We start from the raw sequence: 26878 nt of genomic DNA, 5'->3' as shown, positions 1-26878 counted from the left end.
TCCAGAGGTCCTGAGTTCAGTTCCCAGCAACCACATGGTGGCTCACAACTATCTGTAATGAGATCTGATGCCTCTTCTGGTGTGTCTGAAAACAGCTACAGTGTACTCACATAAATAAAATAAATAAATCTTAAAAAAAAAAGCATTGGCTGAAGAGATGACTCTAAAATGAAAAGCATTTGTGGCTCTTCAAGAAGAGCCAGGTTCTGGGGCTAGAGAGTTGGCTTTGAAGTTCCAGAGGACCTGGGTTCAATTCCTAGCACCCACATGGGGGCTCGAAACTACATATCGGGAAAGGAAAACAACAGTGGAGGAAAGTAAAATAGCTTTCCTGCCTAGCTGTGGATGCCACGAATGGCTGTAAAGTACATTCCGATGTCTGCCTTTAAAATCCCACCTTCACCCCACTTTCTGCACAGCACGCTATGTGGTTCTAAATTCATCAAAATTTGGATAGAGTTTGTCTTTGGTCTTTCCCAGTGGATTCAAATGCCACACACAGGACAAAGCCAGTTACTCTGTTCCCAGGGCTTGTGAACTGGTTGTTTTTCAATGTGCTGCCATGCAACAGGCCCCTTGGCTAACATGGGGAAACGGCAGTATCGTTCTGAGTTGTTTACACCCTACTGAAATAGAATAAAGTAGAAAAGACCAGTTGTTAGATTATTAAATTCTGGTTCATTTTTGTTTGTTTGTTTTGTGATTCACTTAAAGCATGCATGACTCCCTTACCAGCTGGAACCCAATGACCAGGAGAAACAGCTGAAAAAACAGGTCATTGCCCTTAACAACTGACTACAAAAGCTCAGCCGGCAGAAAGCAGCTTTGGGTGAAAACACTGCGGTTAGTTTTTAGTTTGAATGTGGATGAACACTCTAGGCTAGGTCTACTGATTTCCTGGTGGACCACATTATCTTCCATCTTGTTAAAATCTGGTATTTATACCCCTTTACTAAATTTTCTCCCCAGTGATGAAATGGCTGCTTATTTCAGTTGAGGTGAGGAAAAGGTAGAGTCATAAAACTAATGATAGTACTGAAGACAACACAGTCCCCAGGAGACTGCAGGCAGTGGATGGAGTTAGGCCCATCTCTCCTCGTTCTCCTCACCCAAAGTGCTTGGATGCAGAGCCTTCTTAATTCTTTGTCAGCGTTCTACTCTGGTTTTTCACGTTTAAATAATCTTAAAACTAAAACATTAAACCAGAGATAGTATTATATTGACGACCACCATACAGCATTTACATATCCGGTGCATTGCATGTTTCAGTCACGTTAAGCTTAAAAGAATTGTCACCTCAAACATTTGTTCCCTCTTTAGTAGTGAAACGATCAAGAAAACCCTTCCAGCTTTTTGAAATGCACACTACAATATGGGCACCAAGGCCTTGCTTTAAAAATAAGCTGGGTGGGGCTGAAGAGATGGCTAAGCTATTAAGAGCACTTGTCTGCTCTATCGGAGGGGTACTGGGTTTCCAGCAATCCATTAGTCAGTTCTCAACTCTCTAACTCCGGTTCCAGGGGATGCCACACCCTCGTCTGGCTTCCGGAGGCACCTGCATTTACGTGCCGATGTCACACACGCATTTATGGAAGCAAATAATGAAAGAACTGTACAGATTTAAAACAAACAAACAAAAAAACCAGGTGATTTGGGGCCCTGCCACACTGCCCACTGTTTGCGCCCCGCCCACAACAGTCATAACTCTGCGCCGCAGCCCCGCCCACAAGTGGGGTTAACCCCGCCCACCCGTGGCCCCGGGCTTTCTGCTGTCCCGTCGCGTCTTCAGTCGTCTCGCGCTTGCTCGCCCGTCCGTCCTGCGCCCACTCGTGCGTGAGGGCTCCGCGCTCCGAGGCATGTGGGCCGGCGTCGCGGGCCTGAGAGGCTCCTGCGCGGGGCTGCAGGCTCTGCGGTGCGGCCGCAGGGCCGCGCTTCTTCCCGGCCGCCCACCGGCCCTGCACACCTCGGTCGCCTCCTGTGGCAGAAAGAACTTGCTCAAGAAATTTGCTTCCAAAACCAGGTATGCACGGATCAGGGTCCGCTGCGGGCCTGGTCGCCTGGTGCACGGTTGGATGGAGGCAGTTTCTACAGTGAACTGATGTCTACGAGGGGTTGGGCTGGGATCTTGGGGGCAGGTGTCTGTTCGTGTTAGAAGATGATTATTGGCAGATTATCTCCAGCTTAACCTTTGACAATTTCCACGTTCCCTCCACACTTGAAGTCTAATTTTTGTACAGTGTTAGGACTCCTGAAACCTCACAGTGCATAAAATTTGTGTTAATTAGATTTTATTAGTAATAAAGATCTAAGATACTTTGATTTGACTGGGCAGTGACCGCACAGGTCTTTAATCTCTTCTCTCGGGAGGTAGAGTCAGGCAGATCTCTGATCTGAGTTCAAGGCCAGCCTGGTCTACAGCTTTAGTTCCAGGATAGATAGGACTAACCAGAGAAGCTCCGTCTTCAGAAACAAGACAAGAAAAAGTTGTTTGTTTATAATTTCCACAGCATCTTAGAATCTACCAAGCCAGTTTATATTGGGGGAGGGGGTGTTTTAACAAATGATTTTATAGGTAGTTTTCGCTTTATGAAGAAGTATGTAGTTCTGAGACTGGCTTCAGATTCTCTATCAGAACTTAATGTGCTATTCTTAATGTCTTTTCCAATCCAGACACAGTAGCTCGCAGTCAGTCTTTCCGTGTTTGACAGCTCAAACAGTTCTGGAGAATCCTGGTTGGAGGTTGTATGGTTGTACACTAGTGGAATGTGATATTTTTCTTCATGGTGATATGTGGGTTGTGGACTTGGTGAGAAAGTAACAGAGGAAAAGCACCATTTTATCTGTCCTATTGGTATATATATAGCTGTGAGTTTCCTGCCGCTTTATCCTGTGTTACTGAAGGATCTCTATAGCCAGTGTGCACCCCACTGTTCTGGGGGTCAGCTGTCCCTTTCATCATTTTTGGTAGGAAGTTGCTGTGTGTTACCCTTGACCTTAAGAGGTGAAGAATTATGTCACAGATTATTTAGAATTCTCGGTGGGAGGTGTCCTTCGTTTATTAATGCATTCGTTGGTGTGGACTTGTGGTGAGCAGCTGTTGTTTTATTTTGCTCAGAGTGTTCTGTCTTTGGCCATCAGCAGCCCCTCAGCTCCTTTGCTCTCTTGGTACACCCCATATGTTTGGCAGCTACTTTCTGGCACTTCAAGATGTCCTAAGCTCATCCTATATATGCCCTCTTCAGCTCAGAGAGTCAGCCATTCTCATGTGGAGCCCAGGGTACTGGAAGGTGCTGGAAAACATGGTCTGGGGTCTTGGTGCACTCAGTTTTGTTTTTTGTTTTTAAATTGGATATTCTCTGTATTTTCATTTCAAATGTTATCCCCTCCCCCCCCCTGCTCCCATCCTCCTCCCCTTGCCCCTCCCCCTCCACTTGCTTCCATGAAGGTGCTCGCTCTCCCAATCACCACTTTAGTGCTTTGGCGTTCCCCTACATTGGGAAAAACGGCACCTTCACTGGACCAAAGGTCTCTTCTCCCATTGATGCCAGACAATGCTATCCTGTGCTGCATATGCAATTGGAGCCATGGGTCTCTCCGTGTGTGCTCATTGGTTGGTGTTTAAGTCCCTGGGAGCTCTGGAGGGTTCACTTTTATTGTTAGATCCAGCCTTCGGTCCCTCTTCTTCTAAGCATTTTGTACTTCTCTGGGCATTTGCCCTTTTTCCCCACTTTCCTGGAACTTGGTCCCGTTCTGACAGTGAGAAGTGAGACCTCCCTCAGTGTCCTAAGTGTTCAGTGGAGCACACACCAGAACCATCAACCTTTGTCTTCATGGACGACCCAGTGGGGCATAGCGTTTTTGTGAAACCTGGAGATAAAATCTAAAGGCCTGTCTGACCTTCCACTGTAGCCAGACACAGGTCAGAATTACAGGGTTAAGTGTCTTCTGCCCCACCCCCACAGCCCTGCTGTTGTCCAATAAACTTCTGTGGTTGGCAGGGTCCCATTAGCACACCCGTGTCCAGCGAAAGCACCTCACACTTGAAGTGCCTTTTGATGTAATTTTGGCAAAACTTTTTTTTTTAACTTGTCATAGCTATCTCATCTAATTCTTTAAAAAAGGAGCCCCATCTCTTTTTAAAGATGTATTTTATGTGTTTGAGTGTCTGTGTATGTGTGTGTGTGTGTGTGTGTGTGTGTGTGTGTGTGTGTGGTTTTTCAAGACAGTTTCTCTGTGTAACAAACAGCGCTGACATTCTTGCATCTTGCTCTGTAGACCAGGCTGGCCTCTGACTCACAGAGACCCTCCTGCCTCTCCTCCGTCCTGAATGCTGGATTTAAAGGTGTACACTGCCACCGCTCAACCTTTGTACCTGAGTTTTAAAGTGGTGGTCTTTTAATTCTAATACTTGGAGGCAGAGGCAGGCAATCTTTTGTGTTCAAGGCCAGAAAAACAAACAAACAAAAAAGAATTTGTTTATGTATGATTTTGCCTGCATGTATGTTGCCTGCACGTATGTTATGTGGGGTGTGTGTAAACCTGGTATCAGTGGAGGTCTAAAGAATTTGTCAGGTTCCCTGCAACAGTGATCTGAGACACCATGCCAATGCTGGAACTGCACCCACAACCCCTGAAGGGCTACCTAGTGTTGTTAACCACTGAGCTATTTCTCCAGCCTCCCCCTCCCAACTTAATTTTCTTGATATAGAAAGAAGTTTTGGTATGAAGGTCCATCCCTGGGTCCTCAGTTGACTCACAAGCCATCCAAGTATGAGTTCCTCACGAAGAAAACTTTAAAGAAGACTAGGAAGGAAGACAGTATTCGCCTAAGGGTCCTGAACGGCCTTCTCTACAAATCACTGACAGAACTGCTGTGTTCTCCTGAAGTGAGCCAGGAGGTGTATGACTTGAATGTGGAGCTCTCCAAGGTGAGCAGGGGTCAGGGTTGGGGGCAGGAGGGCACATGCTTAGTTTTGCCTGAAGCCATCACACCTTCGGTCTTGGTTTGGGGCTGCAGAGGTGCCAAATGTAGTTTAAGTTGTGGGTCAAGGTGCACAGGCACCTGGGTGAGGGACCTGTGACTACCTAGTGTCAGCCAGGGCAATAAGACAGAGCATTAGATGTCGCTTAGGACTGTCGTGAGGGTTCCACACGGCCTTTGTTTTTATAAAGATGGTGAGGGGCCCTCCATCTTTCCTAGAAGGGGCTGTGAGCAGTGCTGTGAGGTACATGGGGGTGAGCTGAGAGAAGGGTTGTGAACGTGGGTGTCTGTGACCCTACTTGCCCTCTGTGCTCTCTGGCTGGCATCACCAGAATCAGTTACAAGAAGCAGAAGAAGCTGAAATTTCATCTCCTCCATCCTGTGTGAACTGTGTACAGTGTGTGCGGTTGGGGACATTTCAGGTCTCTGTGACGTCAGACTTCTCAGCCTGCCGAGTGTACTGGAAGATGGGTGTCTCCGCAGAGCAGAACAGGCACACGGAGGCCGTGCTGCAGAGGAGCGCTGCCTACATGAGGTGATGGGTTTGCTTCCTACGAGTAACGCCTCCTACCTCAACCTTAAGTGCCTTGGCCGCTTGTGTGTAGGTAAACTTTATAATTTCTCATTGAGGATTTTTGCTTTTAAGGAAAAATCTTAGAAGCATCTCCTTGATTCTTAGAGTATCCATTGCATTTTCCTCTAAGACCTAATCTAATCAGATTTCTCAGAAGTGTTGTGGGGCTCCACGGGACCTTTCAGAGCTCTGTGAGGCAAGAACTATTCTGACTGTGTTAAAGCTGCCTCTTTATTCCACTGCAGCCCAAGCCTACAAGACACACAGTGGCTCATTTACCTAAAAGGCTCCTGGATGAACAAGGAAAAGGGAAGCACAGGCAGGTCTCTAATGGCTGCTGAGGCACTCCCCGGATGACAGAATGCCTGCAGCTCCTCAGCTGCAGGGTTTTGGTGGACATCTCTGAAGAATGCACACGTGAACCACTATAGGGCAGGCTGGTCATGCCCAGTGCTAGTACAAAATTGACCCTCACAGAACTTGAGTACTTAAGCTTGATGTGCGGGATCTCACTGACCTGAAGAACTTTGAGTCAGTTCTTGTGGGATCATAACTTTACAAGTGCCACACAGTCCTGTGCAGGGGTTTGGCCTAGTGTCATCTAGTGTCATCCACTTGACAGACGTACAGACGTAAGTCCACACAGCAGGGGAGAAGGCTGGCTCACCTGCCAGACCCTGACACATTGTAATGTGATACTGGATTGTGTTAGGTTGCATGGAGACTCAAACGATTCATACTTTCCTAAGGACTTTAATTACATTTCCCCTTCCTCTAGTCTATGTGAGGCCACAGTTTCATGTGTTATCTGTTGCGGTAAATATTAAAATGAGGGCTTAACCTTTTACTAGCCTCCAAGGTCTCACTCGGAGACGAGAACAATGCTCCAGTGTGGAGCTGAGCACATGGGCTCTGTTACGCTGTCCGAAAGCCACTCTCTCCGTTCCCAGATGGTTCACTCTGCCCGCCCTGTTGCTTCTGTCCCCGGTGGATGCAGCCCCTCTGTGTTCCGTTCCTCCACCGCCCGGCACAAACGTGACTCCAAAGCTTATCAAGCAGGTTTATGTATTAGATTCTCAGTCCACAAACCCTCTACACAATAAGCTTGCATCCAGTGGACAAAGAGACAGACTGCCCTTCTATGTGTATCAGAAAGAATAGCAACAGGAAGGAAGTGCGGAGTGGAGCACACAGACAAGGCCACTGCTCTCCACACGTCTTTAAAAAGTCAGTTTTTCATGAAAAGTATGTCCAAAGCTAGTAGACTTACTGTTTAATGACTTTTAAAATATGTCATTTTTAAGTTTCTCAGATTTAATTTCCGGAGAAGTAAACATCCATAGAACAATGTAAACAAAAGTCGTTGGTCGTTATCAGTGATTTCTTACAATTGTAAAGGGTCCTGAGACCCCGAATTTTGAAAGTTGATGAGCTGCTTGGACATAATGAAGTTTATTCAGTGTCTTAGTAAGGTTTCTGTTGTGTTGAAATTCCATGACCAAAAACCAAGTTGGGAGGAAAGGGTTTATTTGACTTAAACTTCCACATCACTGTTTATCATTGAAGTAAGTCAGGACAGGAACTCAAGCAGGGCAGGAACCTGGGGGCAGGAGCTGATGCAGAGGCCATGGAAGGATGCTGCTTACTGGCTTGCTTCCCCTGGCTTGCTCAGCATGCTTTCTTATAGAACCCAGGACACCAGCACAGGATGGTTCCACCCACAATGAATTGGGTCTTCTCCCACTGAACACCAGTTGAGAAAATGCCCTAAGGCTGGATCTCATGGAGGCATTTTATAACTGAGGCCCCTTCCTCTGTGATGACTCTACATTGTGTCAATGTTGACACAGAACCAGCCAGTACATTTAGCTTATTCAGTTAAAAAGAAAGAAAGGGAGGGAGAGAGAGGAAGTGTGTGTGTGTGTGTGTGTGTGTGAGTGTGTGTGTGTGTGTGTGTGTGTGTGTGTGTGTGAGAGAGAGAGAGAGAGAGAGAGAGAGAGAGAGAGAGAGAGAGAGAGAGAGAGATAAAGAGAGATAAAGAAAGGCTGAAACCCAGCTGGCCATGCATCTTAACATCTCAGAGCCAGTGCCTCCCACAGACCTCCTGCTCCTCTCCCCTGTAACTCTTGCCCTCCCTTCATATATTACTCCATTTCAGGAAGAAAACTGTGCTGGAAACTCACATGTGGGGCTTGTCCAGCGTGCCTGTTTGTCCGGCTGTGTACTGTCTCATGTTCCGTATGAGGGTCGCTGAGCCTCCACTTCCAAAGACAGTGTCTGAGACCATCAAAGAAGGATCAGAAGAAAGTTAGCAGAGTGAAACACATCCTTGAGACTATTGTGGTTACCCAAAATTTGGTGTCAAAGCTTCAAGGGATTGTAGGGCCTAGACCTCATTTGTCTGGTCCACATCATATTACTGAGCTGTACCAAAATCTTTCATGTCTAGCTTGCAGAGATGTCAGGTTGGAGTCTTCAGGGAGTGTCCACTGAGTACAGGATGCTGTCCATCCATTTTAAACGTGTTCATTAGGCCTCTGCTGCCTTGAAAGAGTGAGGACCAGCTGCCGTATGGTGCATCCTATATGATGAGGCAGCATAGAAAAGGTTTCACCAAAGCTTTGCCTCCCCCCTTTGCCCTGCCCCCTTCTGCTCCAAAATGAGCAAGTCTCCCATATCTCCCGGTAAATTTGTGAGTGTGATGTAGTTTGTGTTTGGCTCCTCTCCACTAAATGTCATGTGCTCTCTCTTCAGGCATCTTCTGATATCACAGCAAACCCTGAGGAATGTTCCACCCATAGTGTTTGTTCAAGACAAAAGAGACATAGTCCTGGCTGAGGTGAGCTTTTACAATAATTAGCCCTTTAAAAAAAAATCTCATGTACACCAGAATGAGCTTTTATTTATGTGTTTATTTGCTGATTTTATGAATTTTTTATTTTATGAATATTTTATGAATATGAGTGTTTTACCTATGTGTATGTCTGTACCACATGCATATATTGTCCTCGGAGCCCAGAAAAGGATACTTGATCCCAGGAACTAGTGTGTGGGTGCTGGGAATTAAGCCCAGGTCCTCTGGAATAGCAGCCAGTGTTCCAAACCACCAGCCCTATTTATTCACTTTTTGTGTGTGTGGAGTGTCTTAGTTAGGGTTTCTATGGCTGTGATAAACACCATGACCAAAAAGCAACAGGGGAGGGCAGAGCTTACTCCAGCCAACAGTTCTATATGAGAGTCCATCGGTGACGGCAGGCGGGGTAGGAATCAGACAGGACAGTAACCTGGCGGCAGGGGCCATGTAAGAGTGTAGCTTGTCGCCTTCCTCCTCATGGCTTGCTCAGCTAGCTCCCTTATACACCTGAGGACCACCAGCCTAGGGGTGGTGCCACCACAGTGGGCTAGGCATTCCCACATCAATCCCTAATTAAGGAAATGCTCTACATGCTTGCCCAAGGCCAGAGCGTGTCCACAGGGACATCTTATCAGTTGAAGTTTCTTCTTCTCAGATGTCTCTAGTTTATGTCAAGACGGTATAAAACTAGTCAGCACAGTGGGTGTTGGTCAGAGGACACCATTCTACTGTGTCTGTTCTGAGGATCCTACTCAGGTTGTTAGGGCCAGAGAATTGCTGTAGGAAGACTGCAGACTCAAATAGTATGCAAAAGCTAAGAGTTTATTCTGCAGAAATTACCAGCATGCGGGGATCAACATTCATCAAAATGGCGACCACCAGGGGAACTCGCAGGTCCCCTTTTATGTAGGGCTAGGGGAATTTTCCAGAAGGGTTAGGTGACCTCTGATGTGATTGGCTAGAAGTGCAGCAGTGGCATCAGTACAATTTTGATTGGATGCTAAGTTGGTTTCACTATATTTTGGAGACCTTGGAAGAGTTTCAGAAACCACTCCGTTCTGGCTTTGTTGTTGAGGCTTGTGAACATCTTTCCTGCAGCTGTCTGAGGAGCTAGCTCGGCTCCAGACTTATCTCCCTACCAGGGGTCACTAACCAGTGACCCAGCCCAGTGTGCTTCCCAGGAATTGAAGATTTTTATTCCCAAGGTTTTTGAACCTCTCAAAGTCACCAGGCTTGGCTACAAGTGGTAAAATTTCACGTTTTTGTTGGTTTACTTTCCTTTATTTTTAAGAGTCTCATTGTGTAGAGAACTCGACCATACTGACTTTGTACTCATAGAGATCCCCCTGCCTCTGACTCCCAAGTGCTGCTACTTTTGGCTCAGTTTGACCCCACAGTGGGCTTTAGCCTACGGAGACGGAGACAACCTCATATCTGTTCTTGCTCTGCTAGAGGCTTCCTGTCCCCAAACACTCAGAATTCTGTGGCCAAATGGAACTATTTTGCAAAAGCACCTTAGAAACTAGTAAATGTTAGTTATGTAATTCAACCAGTGTTTATTTTCCTCATGGACCTGCCTAATGTTACAAATTCAGGAGCCTCAGCTGTTAGGGAACTTGGGACAAATTAATGGAGCAGTGAGGGTGTGAGTCTCTGCGTTGAGAAGGCACCTGCAGTGGTGTTAACTGAAACCAGGAGACTTGTGCTGGGTTGTGCCTCTGTACGCTGGAAGCAGAGCGCGAGGGCCATGGCCTACCGTCCCCTGTGCATCCCTTCAGGTAGATCGGTTACTGGCTGTGGCTGACTTTGGACCCCCAGATGAAGTGGATGACTTGGACCATTTGAGGTGAGGCTTGTGAACATCTTTCTGTTACCTGTGGCGGATGCTTAAGCCACAGCAGCCGCTCAGCCTGTGCCTGTACTAGCCCACATTGCCCCATGATACCTGCCCCGGGTCCAGCACATGTGTCTGTAGTTCTGGGTGGCTGTCTATATACCACTATGCTCAGATGAGGAAAGCTGGGGATGCGCCCATTGTCCATATGAGCCCCTGCCTCTGAAGACCCTAAACCAGGATCACCTTTCTACATTCTTGTCACCCTCGGACAAGGTCAGAAGAGCCAGAGTCCTATGCAGGTGGTTACTCCTTATACTGTGCTTTGGAACTTGGTTTGGGCTCTGTGTGAAGGCTTCTCTTCTCCCCACAGGACCCCTGATGCCCAGGCACCTGACTCCCTGGAACCGACCACACACCCAAATCTGTGTGGGATTGACCACGAGGCACTGACTAAGCAAATCCTGGAGTACAAACGCAAGAAGGAGCGAGGGCCCCAGTGCACGAGCCTGGTGCCACCCTCAGGACAAGGGCAGGCGCCTGATCCGCCTCGCTTGCTCTGGAAGAGAAAGAAGGCCCTATCCCACCTGCACCAGGATGCTTCCCCCAGAAGCTTCCTTTTGGGTGAGGAGGATGAGGACGAGGACAGCAGTGCAGAGTGGGAATGTCACACCCAGGAGGCAGAGGACGAGTGGGAAGAAGAGGGTGGAGGTGACATTGCACAGCCCAGACTCAGTGGCAGAGGAGAGCAGGGGTAGGGGGTGGGGCCTCAGAGCTGCCCACCCCTGCCTGTGGGTCCCTCTGCTGTTGGCCACTCAGCAGCTTCCCAGGTGTCTGTGCCTCATGCCTGGAGTCACGTGCGTAACTGAAAAAGGAATAACATCTCCGAGACTCTCGGACCTGGTGCACTTTACCTCATAGTCACTTGCGGAGGCAGCCTAGCCTCAGCAGCGGGAGGGCTGAGCACAGAACCCATCAGACTGCATCTGAAGTCCTCTACAGCCAGGCCTCAGTGACTGGTCCCTGGATGACTTCTCTTCAAATAAACTATTTTGTATTTATTCGGAGAATTTTGTGTATGTGCGCAGTGTATTTTTTAACATACTTGCTTCTCCCATCTCCCTTCTTATTGCAGGGTTCCTGCTCCCTAAGTTTCTCAGCTTTATGCCTCACTCAGTCTAATTGGTGTTACGTGTATGTAACTTGGGAATGAGGCTGTCACTGGTGCACAGGCAACCCACGAGGGCTACACCAGTGCTGCCCTAAAGAAAACTGACCTTTCCTCCCCCCAGCAGCCATCCGCTGCTAATAGGTCCTTATCTAGAGCCGGGCTCGACCTGTGAGCCCATCCTCCATCCACGCTGAAGTGGTGACTGGTGATCTTGTATGGGCCAGCTGCTCTTAGCTCATAAATGCAATGAACTGTCATGTCCAGGAGACAATGTTGCTCAGCAGTTCTTTCTGACCTCCAGCTCTTACAGTCTTTCTACCCTTCTCTTGAAAATTACTCCCTGAGATTTGAGGGAGACAGGATGTGATGTAGCTACACCCCATTTAGGGCAACAGTGACCTCTGGACTCCTCGTCGCTTTGACCAGTCATGAGTCTCTGCGTCCTGCCGCCCACTTCTCTGAAGAATCTGACTACACTAATCTGTGGGTATAAAGAAGTATTTAGAAGGCAGTTTGATTCTATATCCATCTAGTAAAATGATAGTAGCTGGTTCTCCAGGGCCTGTGACCTCCCAGCTTCAGGTTCTTGATCAAGGCTACAGTACCAGGCATGAGTTTCCTTCTGTAAAATGGACCTTAAATCTGATCAGAAAGTAACTATTACTGTAACATTCATGCCTCTGTTGCCTGTCTCTCCAGGGTAGCCATTATCACACAGCTCACAGGTTCATAGCTACGTAAGGTGTTTGATGACTCCTTGCTGCAGCCTGCGTAGCATCTAGTGCTGTGAAAGCTAGCCAGCAGGGACAACACTTCCAGGTCCAGCACCCACTTGAGTACTCCATGTCCTATGATGATCAGCAATAGGGTGTTACCATCAAACTTTGTGGGACAACTAAGAGTATTTTTGTGGGGAAGTGTCTTAACCAACAACTTGAAGGCTTTTTTAAAAAAAATTCCCATATAATACACTCCAACAGCAATATTGCTTCCCTCCTCCCAGTGCCTCCCCCACATCTCTCCCCAGATCCATGCCTCCCACCTTCAGAAAAGGGCAGGCCTACCAGGGATATCAAACAAATACGGCATATCAAGTTGTAGTATGACTAGGCAAGTGTCAGCCCCCACCCCTATTAAGGCTGGATGAGGCAACCTATCAGGGAGAATAGGGTCCCAAGAGCAGGAAAAACAGCTTTGTGAGGAGGCCGTAATGGAGCAGTTTCACAGGGTGAAGGGGTACCCAAGTGACCATGGCTGTGACCTAAGTATGATTACTCCGTGGTGACAGACGCTTTGCTTCTGACTCCCTGTCCCGTGTGTTTCCTAAAATGTATCCTGTGCCAGCTGACCTGCTCTTTACTATCAGGGAGTCTGGCTCTTGGACACAGGCTATGCACAACTCCGTCGTGCTGAGTTGTTTGTATGAGCTCCAAGGTGAAGGCTCAGTGTACTGTTGATGCTGCGTCTTGTAAATTACCTTCTGGTTTGGTTTAAACAGCAGAACAGCAACAAGAGGCTCAAAAAACGTGAAAAATGTGAGAACACGGTACTTGGACAAAACATGGTAAAGGATACTAATTTCCAGTGAGCTGAAACAAGATTACAGGCCACGTGTGGAGCGCTGTTGAGTGGGGCTCAAATTGCTTCTGCTTGTGCTCAGATGGCTCCAGGTGCCACGGTATCTGATCACTCCCAGTAATAGTGACATCCAGCCACCAGCAGTCGGAGCCAGCAGGCTGCTAGCCTCCAGGGCAAATATCTTTTTTTAAATAAAGATTTATCTCATGTATGTAGGTACACTGTAGATGTCTTCAGACACACCAGAAGAGGGCATCAAATTCATTACAGATGGTTGTGAGCCATCATGTGGTTGCTGGGATTTGAACTCAGGACCCCTGGAAGAGCAGTCAGTCAGTGCTCTTAACCGCCGAGCCATCTCTCCAGCCCGACAAATGTCTTTTTCAAGTTTTATCAAGTCAGCATCGGTAAACAAGGTGTGGATCCTTGTTACCTACAGATTCTGTGCTCAGGATGTGACCTACTTGTCACTACACTGTCAGCTATCCCAGGACCCACACAGAGAATTTGACTCAGCTCAATGTGGGCTCCAGCAGAGATGTCTGCCGTTAACCTTAATTGTGGGTCCTTTCATGGACTTCTACCTTAGTCACATCTTGACACATCTTAGTAGTAGTTTTCCTGTTTAGAACAGCTCCCAGCCGGCCACGGTGACAGAGACCCATAGTCTTAGTGTGTAGGAGGCAAGGCAGGAGAATTGCGTTGGCATCCCGGATTATACAGCGAGACCGTCCAGCCCTCCCATAACATCCTCACCTAGATTCTAGTTATACGCGGAAGCACAGCCTAAATTCTTACATGCAGCCTCAAGACTCTACCGTAAGAACATGCATCTGTGTGAGTTCCTGGTGTGTCTCATGCCTCTGCAGTTTGCCTCATGCATATACGTGTGTCTAGAAGTGCATGTGTAAGTGCCTGCATGTAGTTATGCACGGACATGCCTATGAGTAACCGCATGTAATGAATACAGATTGAATAGCTGTGTATGCATGTGTGTCAGTGCCCATATGGGGATGTTCATGTGCATATGTGTGAATATGAGTACATGTGAAGGTGTGGATGCCAGTGTGCAAGGGTGTTTGCACGTTAGGCCAATGAGTGACTTCTCTGTGTTCTTATGTGGATGCCAGTGTCTGAAGACCTGGATGTACTGTGTTGGCATAGACTGTAAGGGTTCCAGGGCTGGAGAGATGGCTCAGAGGTTAGAGCACTGACTGCTCTTCCAGAGGTCCTGAGTTCAGTTCCCAGCAACCACATGGCAGCTCGCAGCCATCTGTAATGGGCTCTGATGCCCTGTTCTGGTGTGTCCGAAGACAGCTACAGTGTACTCACATACATCTTAAAAAGGGGGAAAAAAGGAGTCTGGGATTCTGTGGCACAGTGCTGGGCTCCACAGGGTTGCTGCTGGAAACCTTGTCTTAAGATGTGGTTGTCTGGGCAGCCTTGGCTCCCTGGGAGCAGTTGGCAAAAGGGCTTTCAGAAGGTTTAAAGAATGTTCTGCTGTGGGCTCTGAGGTAACAGCAGCACAGCAGGTCCTCCTGGCTTGCAGCTCCTCCCTCTAGTGAGACCACGGTCTCTGATTTGTGACAGGAATTCTGAGATGGTTAGAGTCACAGGGACAGGCCTCGTCAACCCCGAAATATCTGATGGAAGGAATCTCAAGTGATTTACAGATGCGTGTCCAAAACCATTCTGGAAGATGACTAACAGCCAGCGAAGGCTGGAAAGCCAGCCCTGAAAGACCCTGTCCAAATTCAACCAGTTTGCTCTCTACTAGAGTGACTTCAGGTTACAAGGCTTTCATACTTGACCCTGTTGGCTCTTCAGGAAACATCAAAATAGACACCAGATTTGCAGACATAATGCAGATCTGGGTTGGGAATAAGATTGGCTTGGTTGGCGGATGTGAAGTGAAGTGTAAGGCATCATGTCAGACACTTAAGATTTTCCGTGCTCTCAGCAGAGTGGCAGCCCCCCACACTCACTTAAGGTGCACACCCGGGAAGAGAGACTTTACCCCTTATCCTCCCTGCCTGCAGAGGAGCCCGGGTAGTTCAGTTTTGAGGCGTGCAGTTCAGTGTGACAAGCCCCTGTTACATTTGGGTGATGTCTACACAAAGCTTGGCAGGGATTATATTATATTATTATGTCCACATACCTTGAGGCCACATTGTCCCCAGCTGGCCTTAGGGGAGCTTGTGTTAGTGTCCTATGGCTGTCTAAATGAAGTACCACACTAACGTGCCCCAAACAGCAGGAACTTAGTATTGATTCTGGAAGCTCCAGGGAGGGTCCTTCTGTTTCTCCAGCTCAAAGTCCTAGAGCTCTGCAGACTTTTCTAGGTCTCCACCTGCACCTGCCTACCGTCTTCCCACATCCAAACCTCCCTCCATGGTTCTCTCATGAAGACGCTTGTTTTTTTGGGAGCCCACCAGGATGACAGCGGTTTGAGATCTTTAGCTAATTGAGATCTGTGAGGACTAGTTCCAAAAGAGCTCCCCACCATTCTGTGAGCACTGCCCACCTCTACTGCCTCTTTCCCGCCCTTCCTGGAGCTCACCTTTTGACTCCCTTCAGTGGGGAAGGAAGGGTAGAAACCGGGACAGAGACAAAGTGACCCACTGCTGTCTGGTGCTACAGAAGAGCTGGACAGCTCTGGGCACACTATGCAGAACTTGGTGGCTGTAGTTTTCCTAGATGCTGGGAAGAATTGTAGGCAAGGACTAAGATGGGTGCCAGCATCTAGGCAGTGAATGAGGAAGAGGCGGGAAAGAAGGGCCTTGGGCTGCCTAACTGGGATCATCTGTCTGGACAGAAAATCCAGTTTAAAATTATGATGTTAAGATTCACCTTGGTGGGGGCTGGGAAGATGGTTCTGCTCTTCCAGAGGTCCTGAGTTCAATTTCCAGCAACCACATGGCTCACAACCATCTGTAATGGGATCTGATACCCTATTCTGGTGTGTCTGAAAACGGCTACAGTGTACTCATATAAATAAAATACATTAAAAAAAATGGTGCTGCCAAGGACCAGCCTCAGCCTGGAGAGGGGTTCTGAGGAAGGGGTATCTTGAAGCAGCGAAAGCAAATGACTTGAGATAAAATCGTGGCTCAAAGCTGGCGGCCTGTGCTCTGCTTGATACAGCTTTCTAGCCGGCTTTTGCCCTGATCTTTCTTTTCTCTCTGATCTGTTTTTCCCCCTCTGGGGTTCTCTCGACAGCTCTCTCAATGTTCTCCTCCAGACAGTTCTCCAAGCAATTCTCTCTTGCTATTCTGAAAAACTTTGGATAGCTCATCTCATGTAGATCACAAACCCAGTCTTTTATGTTTCAATCTAGTCATTTACTCCGGGCTCCTTTAGATTATCCTGCCAATCACCATCTGTGACTCAGCCCCTTAAGTCTTAGGAGACAGCAAGCACTCATTTTCTTTTAACCTTGCAAAAGAATTCAGATTGGCCTGCCTTTGTTAAACACCTGTGGATAAGCTAGCTGGGTGGGACCCTGTTCTGAAACTGCCATTTCTACAATGCCTGGGCCTGGACTCCCTGTGTCCCAGGCTGATCTTGCCTTTGTATCTCTCTGACAAACTGACTCAGTCAATGCCTTTGTTCCTTTAGATTCATGAAGCTCCTCATATAGTTCATATTGCATCCTTAATTTTTACATAGTTGAGAAGTTATGTATTTTCTAAGTTTTGTAAGCTGCTTTGAGCTCATTTTTTAATTTTTTTAAAAGATGATTTATTTACTTATGTATATGAGCACACTGTCACTGTCCTGTTAAATAATAAAAATGCAAGTGACCAGTTCCAGGACACCACACCACGAGACCCCCAGCTATTCTCTGTTCCTGGCAGTCTCTCCACCACCATTGCTAGCCGCATGCTGTGGCCACACTCTCCTTCCCCGCCAGCTCTCTGCCACAAACTCTGCTCATACTCCCAGTGACCGCCACCCCCCCACCCCGTGGTTATTGTCACAATTTCCTCTAGCTCAACAAAGTCAAAACTCTTGAGGCTTTTAACTCATCAGTCAGATTTATATCAGTAAATTCTCACTCCACAAAATGTCCACACAATAAACTCAGAGCCCATTGATAATGATATAATCTGCCCACCTAGATAAGACAAATGGACCTGTAATAACCCATCCCTTATAAGACATTCATAGCTACCTGTGGCTATTTAAAGCCACACAGAGATGGGTCAACTTCTTCTTCCACCACCTTGGCTCTCCCCTGTCTTGGCTTCTCTCCTCCTTTCCACAATTCTGTCCTGCCTTCCTTCTTCACTGCCCAATCACAGGCCTTGCCTTATCTTGTGCCTGCCCTCACCTTAATATCAACCACAGCTGTCTTCAAACACAGAAGAGGGCTTTAGATCCCATTACAGATGGTTGAGAGCTACCATGTGGTTTCTGGGAATTGAACTCAGGACCTTTGGAAGAGCATTCAGTGCCCTTAACTGCTGAGCCATCTCTCCAGTCCAAGCATTCTTTTTTTAAGACAGGTTTTTGCTGTGTTTCTGTAACTGTCCTGGAACTCACTCTGTAGACTAGGTTGGCCTCAAATTCAGAGATCCTCCTGCTTCTGCCTCCAGAGCACTGGGATAAAAGGTTTGTGCCACCACCCCAGGGCTGGTTTAAGCCCACCCCCAGTGACATACTTCCTCCATCAAGAACATACATACTCCAAGAGGTCATCCCAATTCCAACAGGCCACACCCCCTAACCCCTCAAGTAGTGCTATTCGCTGATGATCCTGCATTCAAATCTATGAGCCAATGGGGACCATCCTTGTGCAAATCACCACATACTTGTACCTGTTGACCACACCTCTGCAGCGGAACAGGAAGCCTTTTCTGGGGTGGAGGGAGGTGGGAAGCCCTGGGTTCTACAGATTCAGTCTGTATCAAATCCCAGTACTTCCAGGCTCTGTCTTCCATTTGCTGCAGATCTGTAGCTCCTTCCCTTCCCTAACAGAGATTTAGGCTGATGTCCTTTGAGAAGCAGGCCTCACCACCTGTCTTAGTCAGGGTTTTTACTCCTGCACAAACATATCATGACCAAGAAGCAAGTTGGGGAAAAAAGGGTTTATTTAGTTTACACTTCCATATCACTGTTCATCACCAAAGGAAGTCAGGACAGGAACTCAGGCAGGTCAGGAAGCAGGAGCTGATGAAGAGGCCATGGAGGGATGTCACTTACTGGCTTGTTTCCCCTGGCTTGCTCAGCCTGCTTTCTTATAGAACCCAGGTCTACCAGCCCAGGAATGGCTCCACCCACAATGGGCTGGGCCCTCCCCCCTTGACCACTAGTTGAGAAAATGCCTTACAGCTGATCTCATGGAGGCATTTCCTCAAGGGAGGCTCCTTTCTGTGTGATAACTCCAGCTTGTATCAAGTTGACACAAAACCAGCCAGTACACCGCCATTTCCTTTCCAGTGTGCCTGGTTAGAGTGGCTACTGCTTTACCCAAGTAGTTCTGACACCAGGTATGCTCACTAGCTCTCATCACAGGTCGTTGTGGGCATGGAGTATATTGTGTGTGTGTGTATGTGTACCAGATGTTGTCAATCAGGTATTCTTTTCGATCACTTTCTAACAGGAGATAGGGTCTCCTGTTGAATCTGTAGTTAGGATAACTCGCCCAGTGAGCCCCTGAGACACCCCCATCTTATACTAGCCCCCAGCACTGGGGTTACACATATATGACACTACACCTGGGATTACACGCATGCTAGAAATCCAAACTCGGGTGTTTTAACCCTTGAGTCACCTCTCCACACTCCAGCACCTGACTAGTTCTTAAAGTCAATCCAGTGTTCTAAAGCTGGCTTAAAATCGTGGCTTCGAGCGAGTATCCTTGGGAAGCAGTGGCTTCCACGTGTATTCTGTTTAACTGTCGATACTCAGGAAAGATGCTGCTGCTGTTTGTCATATTATTTTATCTGAAACAAATAACTCAGGTGCATTTCTATAGTCTTCCTTTCATGTTGGGTTTTATGATCCCATGGAGGGACACAATGATATTTTTATACCCAGCCCTGGTAGAACCTGCCCCAGACTAGAAGGGGACCCCATTGCTTTCAGCCTTTTACAACCTCAGGTTGAGGGGTAGGAGATTCTGGGACACCTTCTTGTTGCTGTCACTGTTCATTAATTGTGAGGAGATTTTGTCCCTGCTCTGACCACTCACAACTGAGCCCCGTCCTATGATTTTAAGCAGCCCGGGGGGGGGAGTTCTCTAAAAATCTGTTGCCTATATATGTCTTCCCATAAGGCTCCCTGGCTTCCTGTGCCCAGAAAATCTGCCATACTGGAGCTCTGAAGCTCTATAAGGAGGCAAACTATACCAGGCACCAGATACAGGAGGGGCCCATTTCAGACTGACCTTGCTGCTTGGGGGAGGAATTGGACCTGGTGTTCACTTAGGCACTCTGTGTCTGTGACCAGCCCTGGCATAACGGAAGCTGTTTGCCAGTCTCTATACCAAGACACAGTGCAATACCCAGAGGGAATACAACACAGTCACGTCAGAAGATTTCTGTGTGCATGTAAGGAAATCCCAAGAAACCAAGACCAGAGTCTCGTGACCTCAATTTCTTCAGAACTATGGACTTGCTCTTGGAATGTGCTTTCATTCCTCTCCCAGGCCTAGTGGATAGCAGTGAGTTTTCTTCATATTATTCATTACAGCTGGCTTTTGTTACTTGTTTATATACCTCTATGGGAAATATAATTTTCCTGTGTGTGGTTTGCCCTGTGATTGTATGATTTACTCATGCACCTCCTGTTTCTGTTGCTATCAGTCATGTGATCATACCCCTCAGGTGCCACTCCAGTATGGAGCCAGGCACCAGGTCCCACATGATCCTCTAGGTGGTTAGTTACCAAGCCTAGCACCCACACATCTCGTTCCTTGGGCCCTGAGCACCCTCACTTCGTGTGGACAACAGAGATGAAACTTCACACTCCAGCTGCCGCTCAGCCATTGCTTTCACACACTGTTCTCCACAATCTGGTAAAATCATGACTCAACAATCAAACAGATTTATATGTTAAATTCTCAATCCACAATATATCCCAACAATAAATTCACTGCCAATTAATAAAGATATAAACCGACCACCTAGACAAGATAAAATAGATCTAGTTCACCTTGATCTGAACCATCCACCCCTGCCGTCTCCATCTTGAGTCTCCTGCTTTCTCCTCTTCTGCCTTACCAAAAACTTTGTCCCCGCCCCACTCTCTACTGTCCAATCATGCATCGCCTTGACATCAACCTACACTCCTCTTAACCCTCAGAGTAAAAAATTGGCGGGTGCTCTGAATAAAGTTGGCTATTGTGTGAGATTTTAGTCAGCCTCAATTTTAGACTTTATTCTCCCAGGTTCCACCACCTCTAAAGTGGTAAACACTCGGACATATTTTACACTTAACATAGTCCCTTATCCTGACTAGAGTCCTATATTCAAACTTCATCCCTTACCTCAACATGACTCTATAGGGACATCAAGAACCACAATCTGTCACAACCTCACACACTAGACATATGCTCACACCAAGACAACTCTGGACTGAGACACAGCCTTCCCCTTACACAAAGTCCTACACTGTTATAGTCCTACATCCAAAGTCCCAAACCTGCAGCCACACTTCCTCCAACAAGGCCACATCTGCTAATCCTTCTAATCTGTTTCACTCCCTGGGGTACCCATCTCTGCCATGTTTGTTCTGTATCTCTGTGATCCCCAGGGCACCAGCTGAAAGGCGGTCATGGTGTATGTGTCCGCTTGTCTAGAACGTCTCCACTCCACACCCAGGCTAAAGCCCTCTGCCTGAGGAGCAATTCAGATCAGAGCTAGCCCTGTAGGCACCTTGAGACTAGAGGCATGAGACACTCCCACCCCTCCCACCCCCCACCCGCCACCTTCCACCTCCTGCAGGTACATGGGCCGTGGGACATCAGTATGTTGTTGTGCAAGAGCTTCACTTGGGAGAGAGGAAGGACAGAGGCTGAGAAGAGTACGCAGGCCTTCGGGTGGCACACACTTGAGCCCCTGTAGGTAGTGTTCAACAGTTAAGGGGCCCTGGCAATTCAGTAAGTTCTTCCATGTCACTCCTTTGTTGGTGCACGTGATCTTAATGTGATTTAGGTATGTATAGAGGGAAGTACATGGGGGTCTGGGTGCCCTGTCAATTAGAGGTCTCAGGCCAGTTGCTGCCATTAGACAGATGAACTGGGTGCCTTCTTCTAGCCATAGTTGCATGTAGCTCACGTCTCTGAGCTACATGAGCTCTGTAGCTCAGTCTGTCAGGCTTCCCACAGTTCTAGCCTTCAAGCCCTATGCTAATGGTTCAGCTCCTGGAGCCAGACCCCTGTTCCAGAAGGGCTGACTTAACCTTCTGACTCCAGAAAAGGATCCCTGGGAGCTAGCTAAGCCTTTTCTAATTCACGTTCGTGCCTTTATCTCTTCAGCTGTCCTTCACTGGGGAATAGTGGTGGTCGTGCCATCGGGAACCTTATATCTTAAGAGATAGGAGCACTTCTGCTGCCCACATTTTACAGAGCATTCTCTTCACCTTTCCCCATGTCGTCTGCCAAAGCCACTCAGCCTAGGTGGTGGTTTGTATAAGAATGGCCCTCCTGGGTTCATATATTTGAATGCTTAGTCGCCAGGGAGTGGAACTGTTTGAAAAGGATTAGAAGGGTTAGGAGATGAAGGCTTGTTGGATGGAAGAAGTGTGTTATTTGGGATGGGCTTTGGGGTTTCAAACACCCATGCCAGGCATAGTCTCTCCCTCCCAGCTGCCCAAGGATCAGGATATCGACTCTCGGCTACTCCTCCAGCGCCCTGTCTGCCTGTGCTGCCATCCTCCTCAGTGTGATGATAAGAGACTAAGCCTCCGAGACTGTAAGCCAGCCCCCACTTTCATACTTTCTTTTTATAAGCGTGGCTTGGTCACGGTGCCTCCTCACAGCAAGAGAAGAGTGACTAAGTCTGCCTAAATAAATCAGACTAAGGAGAATTGGAAGCTCGGTGTCAGCCTGGGCTACACACAGAGACCTTCCCTCAGAAACCAAGACTGTAGTGTTGGAGAGATGGCTCAGTGGTCAAAAGCAGTGTGCTGTTCTCCCGGAGGACCCGAGGCTGGCCTTCAGTAGCATGTCAGGTGGCTCACAGGCTTTTGTAATTCTAGCTTCATGGGAAACTCAGTGTCTCTGCTCTCCATGGGCAGCAGCCTTCACACGCATACCACACGGGCACATACCTATACACATAATTAAAATATAACAATGTTTAAAAAAAAAACCTAACATGATAAACAAATGAATCAAATAGTTACTGAATCAGATTAATGCAGATCGCTGCTAGAAAGCCAGTAAGGGATTTCCCTCACTATGGCCCTGTCTGTTGCTGGGTTTTATAATCTCAGGCTCCACATGTAAGGAAACCTGCTCGGAGGCCTCATATCACTGTTTATTAGAGCTCTGTATGCTGTCCAGGGACCATTCCCGGGTGGTGCCTGTGACAGTGTGGACAGCGCTCTTGCACATGTCACATGACACCTGTCAATGCTCCAGAGTCCTGAGGTCTTGTGCAGCAATGGACTCAGGTGTTTTAGGATTTTAGAAATTCTGTGATGCAGCTTGATTGAAGGGGAGGGGGGAAAACCAAGCCAAAATCAAATTCTGTTTTCTGTCAGTGTGGTGGTGCAGGCCTTTAATCCCAGCACTTGGGAGGGAGAGGCAGATAGATCTCTACTAGTTCAAGGTCACAGAGTGCTTGAACTACATAATAGAAAGACAATACACACATACATACTTATACTCACACACATACACACATACATACACACATACACACAATACACACACACATACACACATATACATACATACACACACATACACACATATACATACATACACACACATACACATATACACACACATACACACACTCATACATACACACATACACACACATACACACACACACACACACACACAGAGAGAGAGAGAGAGAGAGAGAGAGAGAGAGAGAGAGAGAGAGAAGGCAACAAAACAAAAGCAGACAAACCCCTCTTTCTGGGGCTTATTAAACAGTGTTTGTGATGTTTGTCAGCTTGGAATCTCAGAAGTGGATTTCCAGGTGCAGCGTCTTGTGGCGTGTTTTTGCCTCTTTCTCGTTCAAAGACTCATGTGTAAGCAGAGAGCTTGAATGGCGAGTGGCAGGGATCTTTTTAATAGCTGCCCTCTGCTGCACACGTGAGGGAAGGGTGGTCGGCTTGAGGTGGATACTTGGCCTTTATCTGCATTTTCTCCAGTCGTTTGGCCTGTCCTCGGTTAGCACTGAGTGTGATAGATACTCACCTCTCCTCCAAGATGCCCTCAAACTCACTGTAGCCAAGGCTGGCTTTGAACGCCCAATATTTCTGTCTCCTTGTGTGGGATTCCAGATAGACCGGCACCATGACACCAGGCCCCGGTGTTTCATTTGTAAATGAACCGTAAGAAGAACTTGCAAGCGGCCTGCATGTTCTCTCTCTCTCCCTCCCTCCCTCCCTCCCTCCCTCCCTCCCTCCCTCTCCCTCCCTCCCTCTCCCTCCCTCCCTCTCTCCCTCCCTCCCTCCCTCCCTCCCTCCCTCTCTCCCTCCCTCCCTCCCTCCCTCCCTCCCTCCCTCTCTCTCTCTCTCTCTCCCTCCCTCCCACCCTCCCTCCCACCCTCCCTCCCTCCCTCCCTCCCTCTCTCCCTCCCTCCCTCCCTCCTCCCTCCCTCTCTCCCTCCCTCCCTCCCTCCCTCTCTCCCTCCCTCCCTCCCTCCCTCTCTCCCTCCCTCCCTCTCTCCCTCCCTCCCTCCCTCTCTCTCTCAGGTAGGAAGTGATGGCTGGCATTTCTTTTGGTTGTATGCTATTTCAGAAACCCTGAATCTAGCAAAGATGAGCTCAGTTAGAACATAAGGCGTGTGCCATCCTCCGTCAGCTGTTATTCAGCTTAGGGCCTCTCTCAGGTGTTAGCTGTGCCCGTGTCTGACGGACAGCCAGCAGCTTGACCTCGGCCTCATAAGGGCTTAAGGATGTTCTGAAGGGCATTGAGAGGTTGTGTGTGTGTGTGTGTGTGTGTGTGTGTGTGTGTAGGAGGAAGACAGATAATACTGCTGGCTTTCATAGACCTCTTTTGAGTGTTTGTCTCTGATATCTTTAAACCCAGCCCCCTTCATTTGAATAAGGAAGTCATGCTGGAAATCATTAATATTCTTTAATGTCTTCCAGATTCTGGGGACTCCATAGTTAGACTTATTGGTATTTCTGCAACATGACTCAGGACTATTCTTTTTTTTTTTAAAGACTTATTTATGTATTTTATGTACATGAGTCCACTGTCACTGTCGTCAGACACAGACAAAGAGGGCATCAGATCCCATTACAGATGGTTGTGAGCCACCAAGTGGTTGCTGGAAATTGAACTCAGGACCTGTGGAAGAGCAGTCAGTGCCCTAACCACTGACTATTTTTCATATATGAAGCTTATGAGAGGCATCAAGTCAGTTTTTTTGTTTTGTTTTTTCTTTTCTTTTCTTTCCCTTTCTTTCTTTTATAGTAGCTGTGACAAACGTCCGAAAGAAGCAGGAAGAAGAATTGATTTTGACAGGTTCTCATAGGTTTCAGGTTAAGGACAGGCTCTGACGCTACGGACCACAGGGAGGCAGAGCCTAATTGTGGCAGAAACATGGTCCTGAGGACTCCCTCCGAATGACATGTTCCTTCCCACAAGGCCATACTCGTGAAAGTTTCCAGCTTTGTCTGAAACAACACAGTGGACAAAGGACCAATCTTCAGTGGGAGTCCTCGGCCAGTCTTGAAAGCTGCATAGCTGAGACCTTGTCTTCAAAACCAAGCACTGGCTCAGTTAACTTCTTGAAGACTTGTCTTGAGCTGAGGGTGGCTCACTGGGCCAGGGCACTTGCCATGCCCGATAACCTGAGTTTGATCCCTGGGACCCACGTGGTAGAGGAAGAAAGATGATAGCAGCGGGCTGTCTTCCGGCCGCCACATGCACGTCTCCCGCACCACACCACGTGCGGGTAAGTGCCGGTATACATATATGCAAAATGTAAACATCCTTATTTTTATTTATTTATTATATGTAAGCACACTGTTGCTGTCTTCAGACACACCAGAGGAGGGCATCAGATCTCATTACAGATGGTTGTAAGTCACCATGTGGAATTTGAACTCAGGACCTCTGGAAGACCAGTCAGTGCTCTAACCACTGGGCAATCTCTCCAGCCCCCCCCAGCCCCCCAATGCGTTTTCTTGATGCCCTCAAGTTTTCCCTTTATCTAGGAAGTGAAACCTGATATGTTGGTCACTGGGTATTGTGATTTGAAAGTGAAATATTCCCCACAGGCTTATGTTTTGAAGATTTGGTCTCCGGGCAGTGGGGATGTACTGAATGAAGTTTGTGGGACCTTGAGGAGGGGGAGCGTCACTGGAGAAAACAAGTTGCAGAGGCTGAATGTGAGGTCTCACAGCTTACTTCCTGTGTCCTCTCTGCTTCCTGACAGGGAGCAGTGACCAGCTCTGCCATTTCTGTGCCGTGCTTCCCTTGCTGAGGCAGACTATGTGGTGGTGCGGCGTTCCAGCGCTTAGGCCCCTGGGAGTGAAATTCTTTGATGGATTACTGGGAGCCGGAGGTATGGCCTTGTTGGAAGAAGTCTGTCACTGAGGGTGGCTTTAAGGTTTCAAAGTTTGGAACTCACATGAAGGCCAAGCTTCACATGTGCTACATATGTGTGGGGAGGCCTAGATCCAGTCTGTGTGTGCTCTTTGGATGGTGGTTCAGACTATGAGAGTCCTGAGGGTGCAGTTAGTTGACTCCTTTGGTCTCCCCCAGGGCCCACAATCCTTCCTCCTATTCTTCCATAAGAGTCCCCCAGCTTCAGCTGGGTTGGCTGTGGGTGTCTAATCTGACTGAGTCAGCTCCTGGGTGGAGCTTGTCAGAGGACAGCCATGCTAGACTTCTGACTGCAAGCACAACAGAGTATCATTCTCACGACCATCTGGTGGTTTCTCTTTATTTTTGGCTAATTCCAACTGAGTGGCCCACTCTTGAGTGGTTTTGAACATCTGAACAGTGGCTGGCGGAGGAAAGGAGATCAAGCCCAAGGGTCCTTGCTGTTAAAGGGAGAATGGCTGAGCAAACCCAAGGGTCCTCATTGGTTAAAGGGGGGATGGCTGAAGTGGAAAGAACATTGACTTTGGGGCAGTAGTAAGGCAACTTCTTAATCCCCTGGAGTCAGGCCTTTTGACTTGGCACTTGGGAATCTATTGACGTCTCTAGAGTAAAGGCTGATATTGAATCAGCTTCATCAAGCAGAATGTTATACCAGACACCTTGCTCCAGTGTGTGGGCGCGTGTTCACTGTTGGCCCACACAGGAGAAGATGAACCTGATCCTTGTCTGTGGGTCAGAGTAAACCATGGAATTGGAGTTACACTTAGCTGCCGTGTAGATTCTGGGAGTTGAACCATGGTCCTCTGTAAGAACAAGTGCTCTTAGCCATGAAGCCATCCCTTCAACACCTTACTTTTTAGTTTTTGGGACCTTACTATGGGATCCTAGCCAACCTAGACCACACTATGTATAACTACCCATCTTTAGACTCGGAAAAATGCCTGCCTCTGCCTCTCAAATTCTGGAATCAAAAGTACGTGCCACCATGGTTGGCCAACTTCTTTTTATTTTGAATGCTAGGTTCTAAGCTGTACTTGTTTTGAAAATGGTGAGCATTTTGGTTCTTATGAGAAAGCCAGAAGATATTTAAATGACTATTATGAGAAAGGACAAAATCTGAGCCAGGAATTGTATAGTTTTG

General features: G+C 47.7%; 1 protein-coding gene across 2 annotated transcripts; it reads left to right on the top strand.

The window, feature by feature from the left end:
- Positions 1–1776: 1776 nt before the first annotated feature.
- On the top strand, positions 1777–11304 carry RBFA (ribosome binding factor A). Of its 2 annotated transcripts, none has more exons than XM_080920553.1 (6): positions 1777–2020; positions 4709–4928; positions 5404–5516; positions 8310–8394; positions 10188–10255; positions 10617–11304. In XM_080920553.1, exons 1-6 carry the CDS (start codon positions 1857–1859, stop codon positions 10999–11001), a joined length of 1035 nt encoding a protein of 344 aa, XP_080776679.1. In that variant the 5' UTR covers positions 1777–1856; the 3' UTR covers positions 11002–11304. The 2 variants fall into 2 exon arrangements, with proteins under 2 accessions (XP_080776679.1, XP_080776678.1); XM_080920552.1 differs by having other exon boundaries at positions 5314–5516.
- Positions 11305–26878: the final 15574 nt, after the last annotated feature.

This window comes from Micromys minutus (genome assembly GCF_963924665.1).
Source record: "Micromys minutus genome assembly, chromosome: 8".
In the NCBI taxonomy this organism is placed as follows: domain Eukaryota; kingdom Metazoa; phylum Chordata; class Mammalia; order Rodentia; family Muridae; genus Micromys; species Micromys minutus.
Note: the sequence above shows the minus strand (reverse complement) of the source record. Positions and strands in the feature narration are given on the sequence as shown.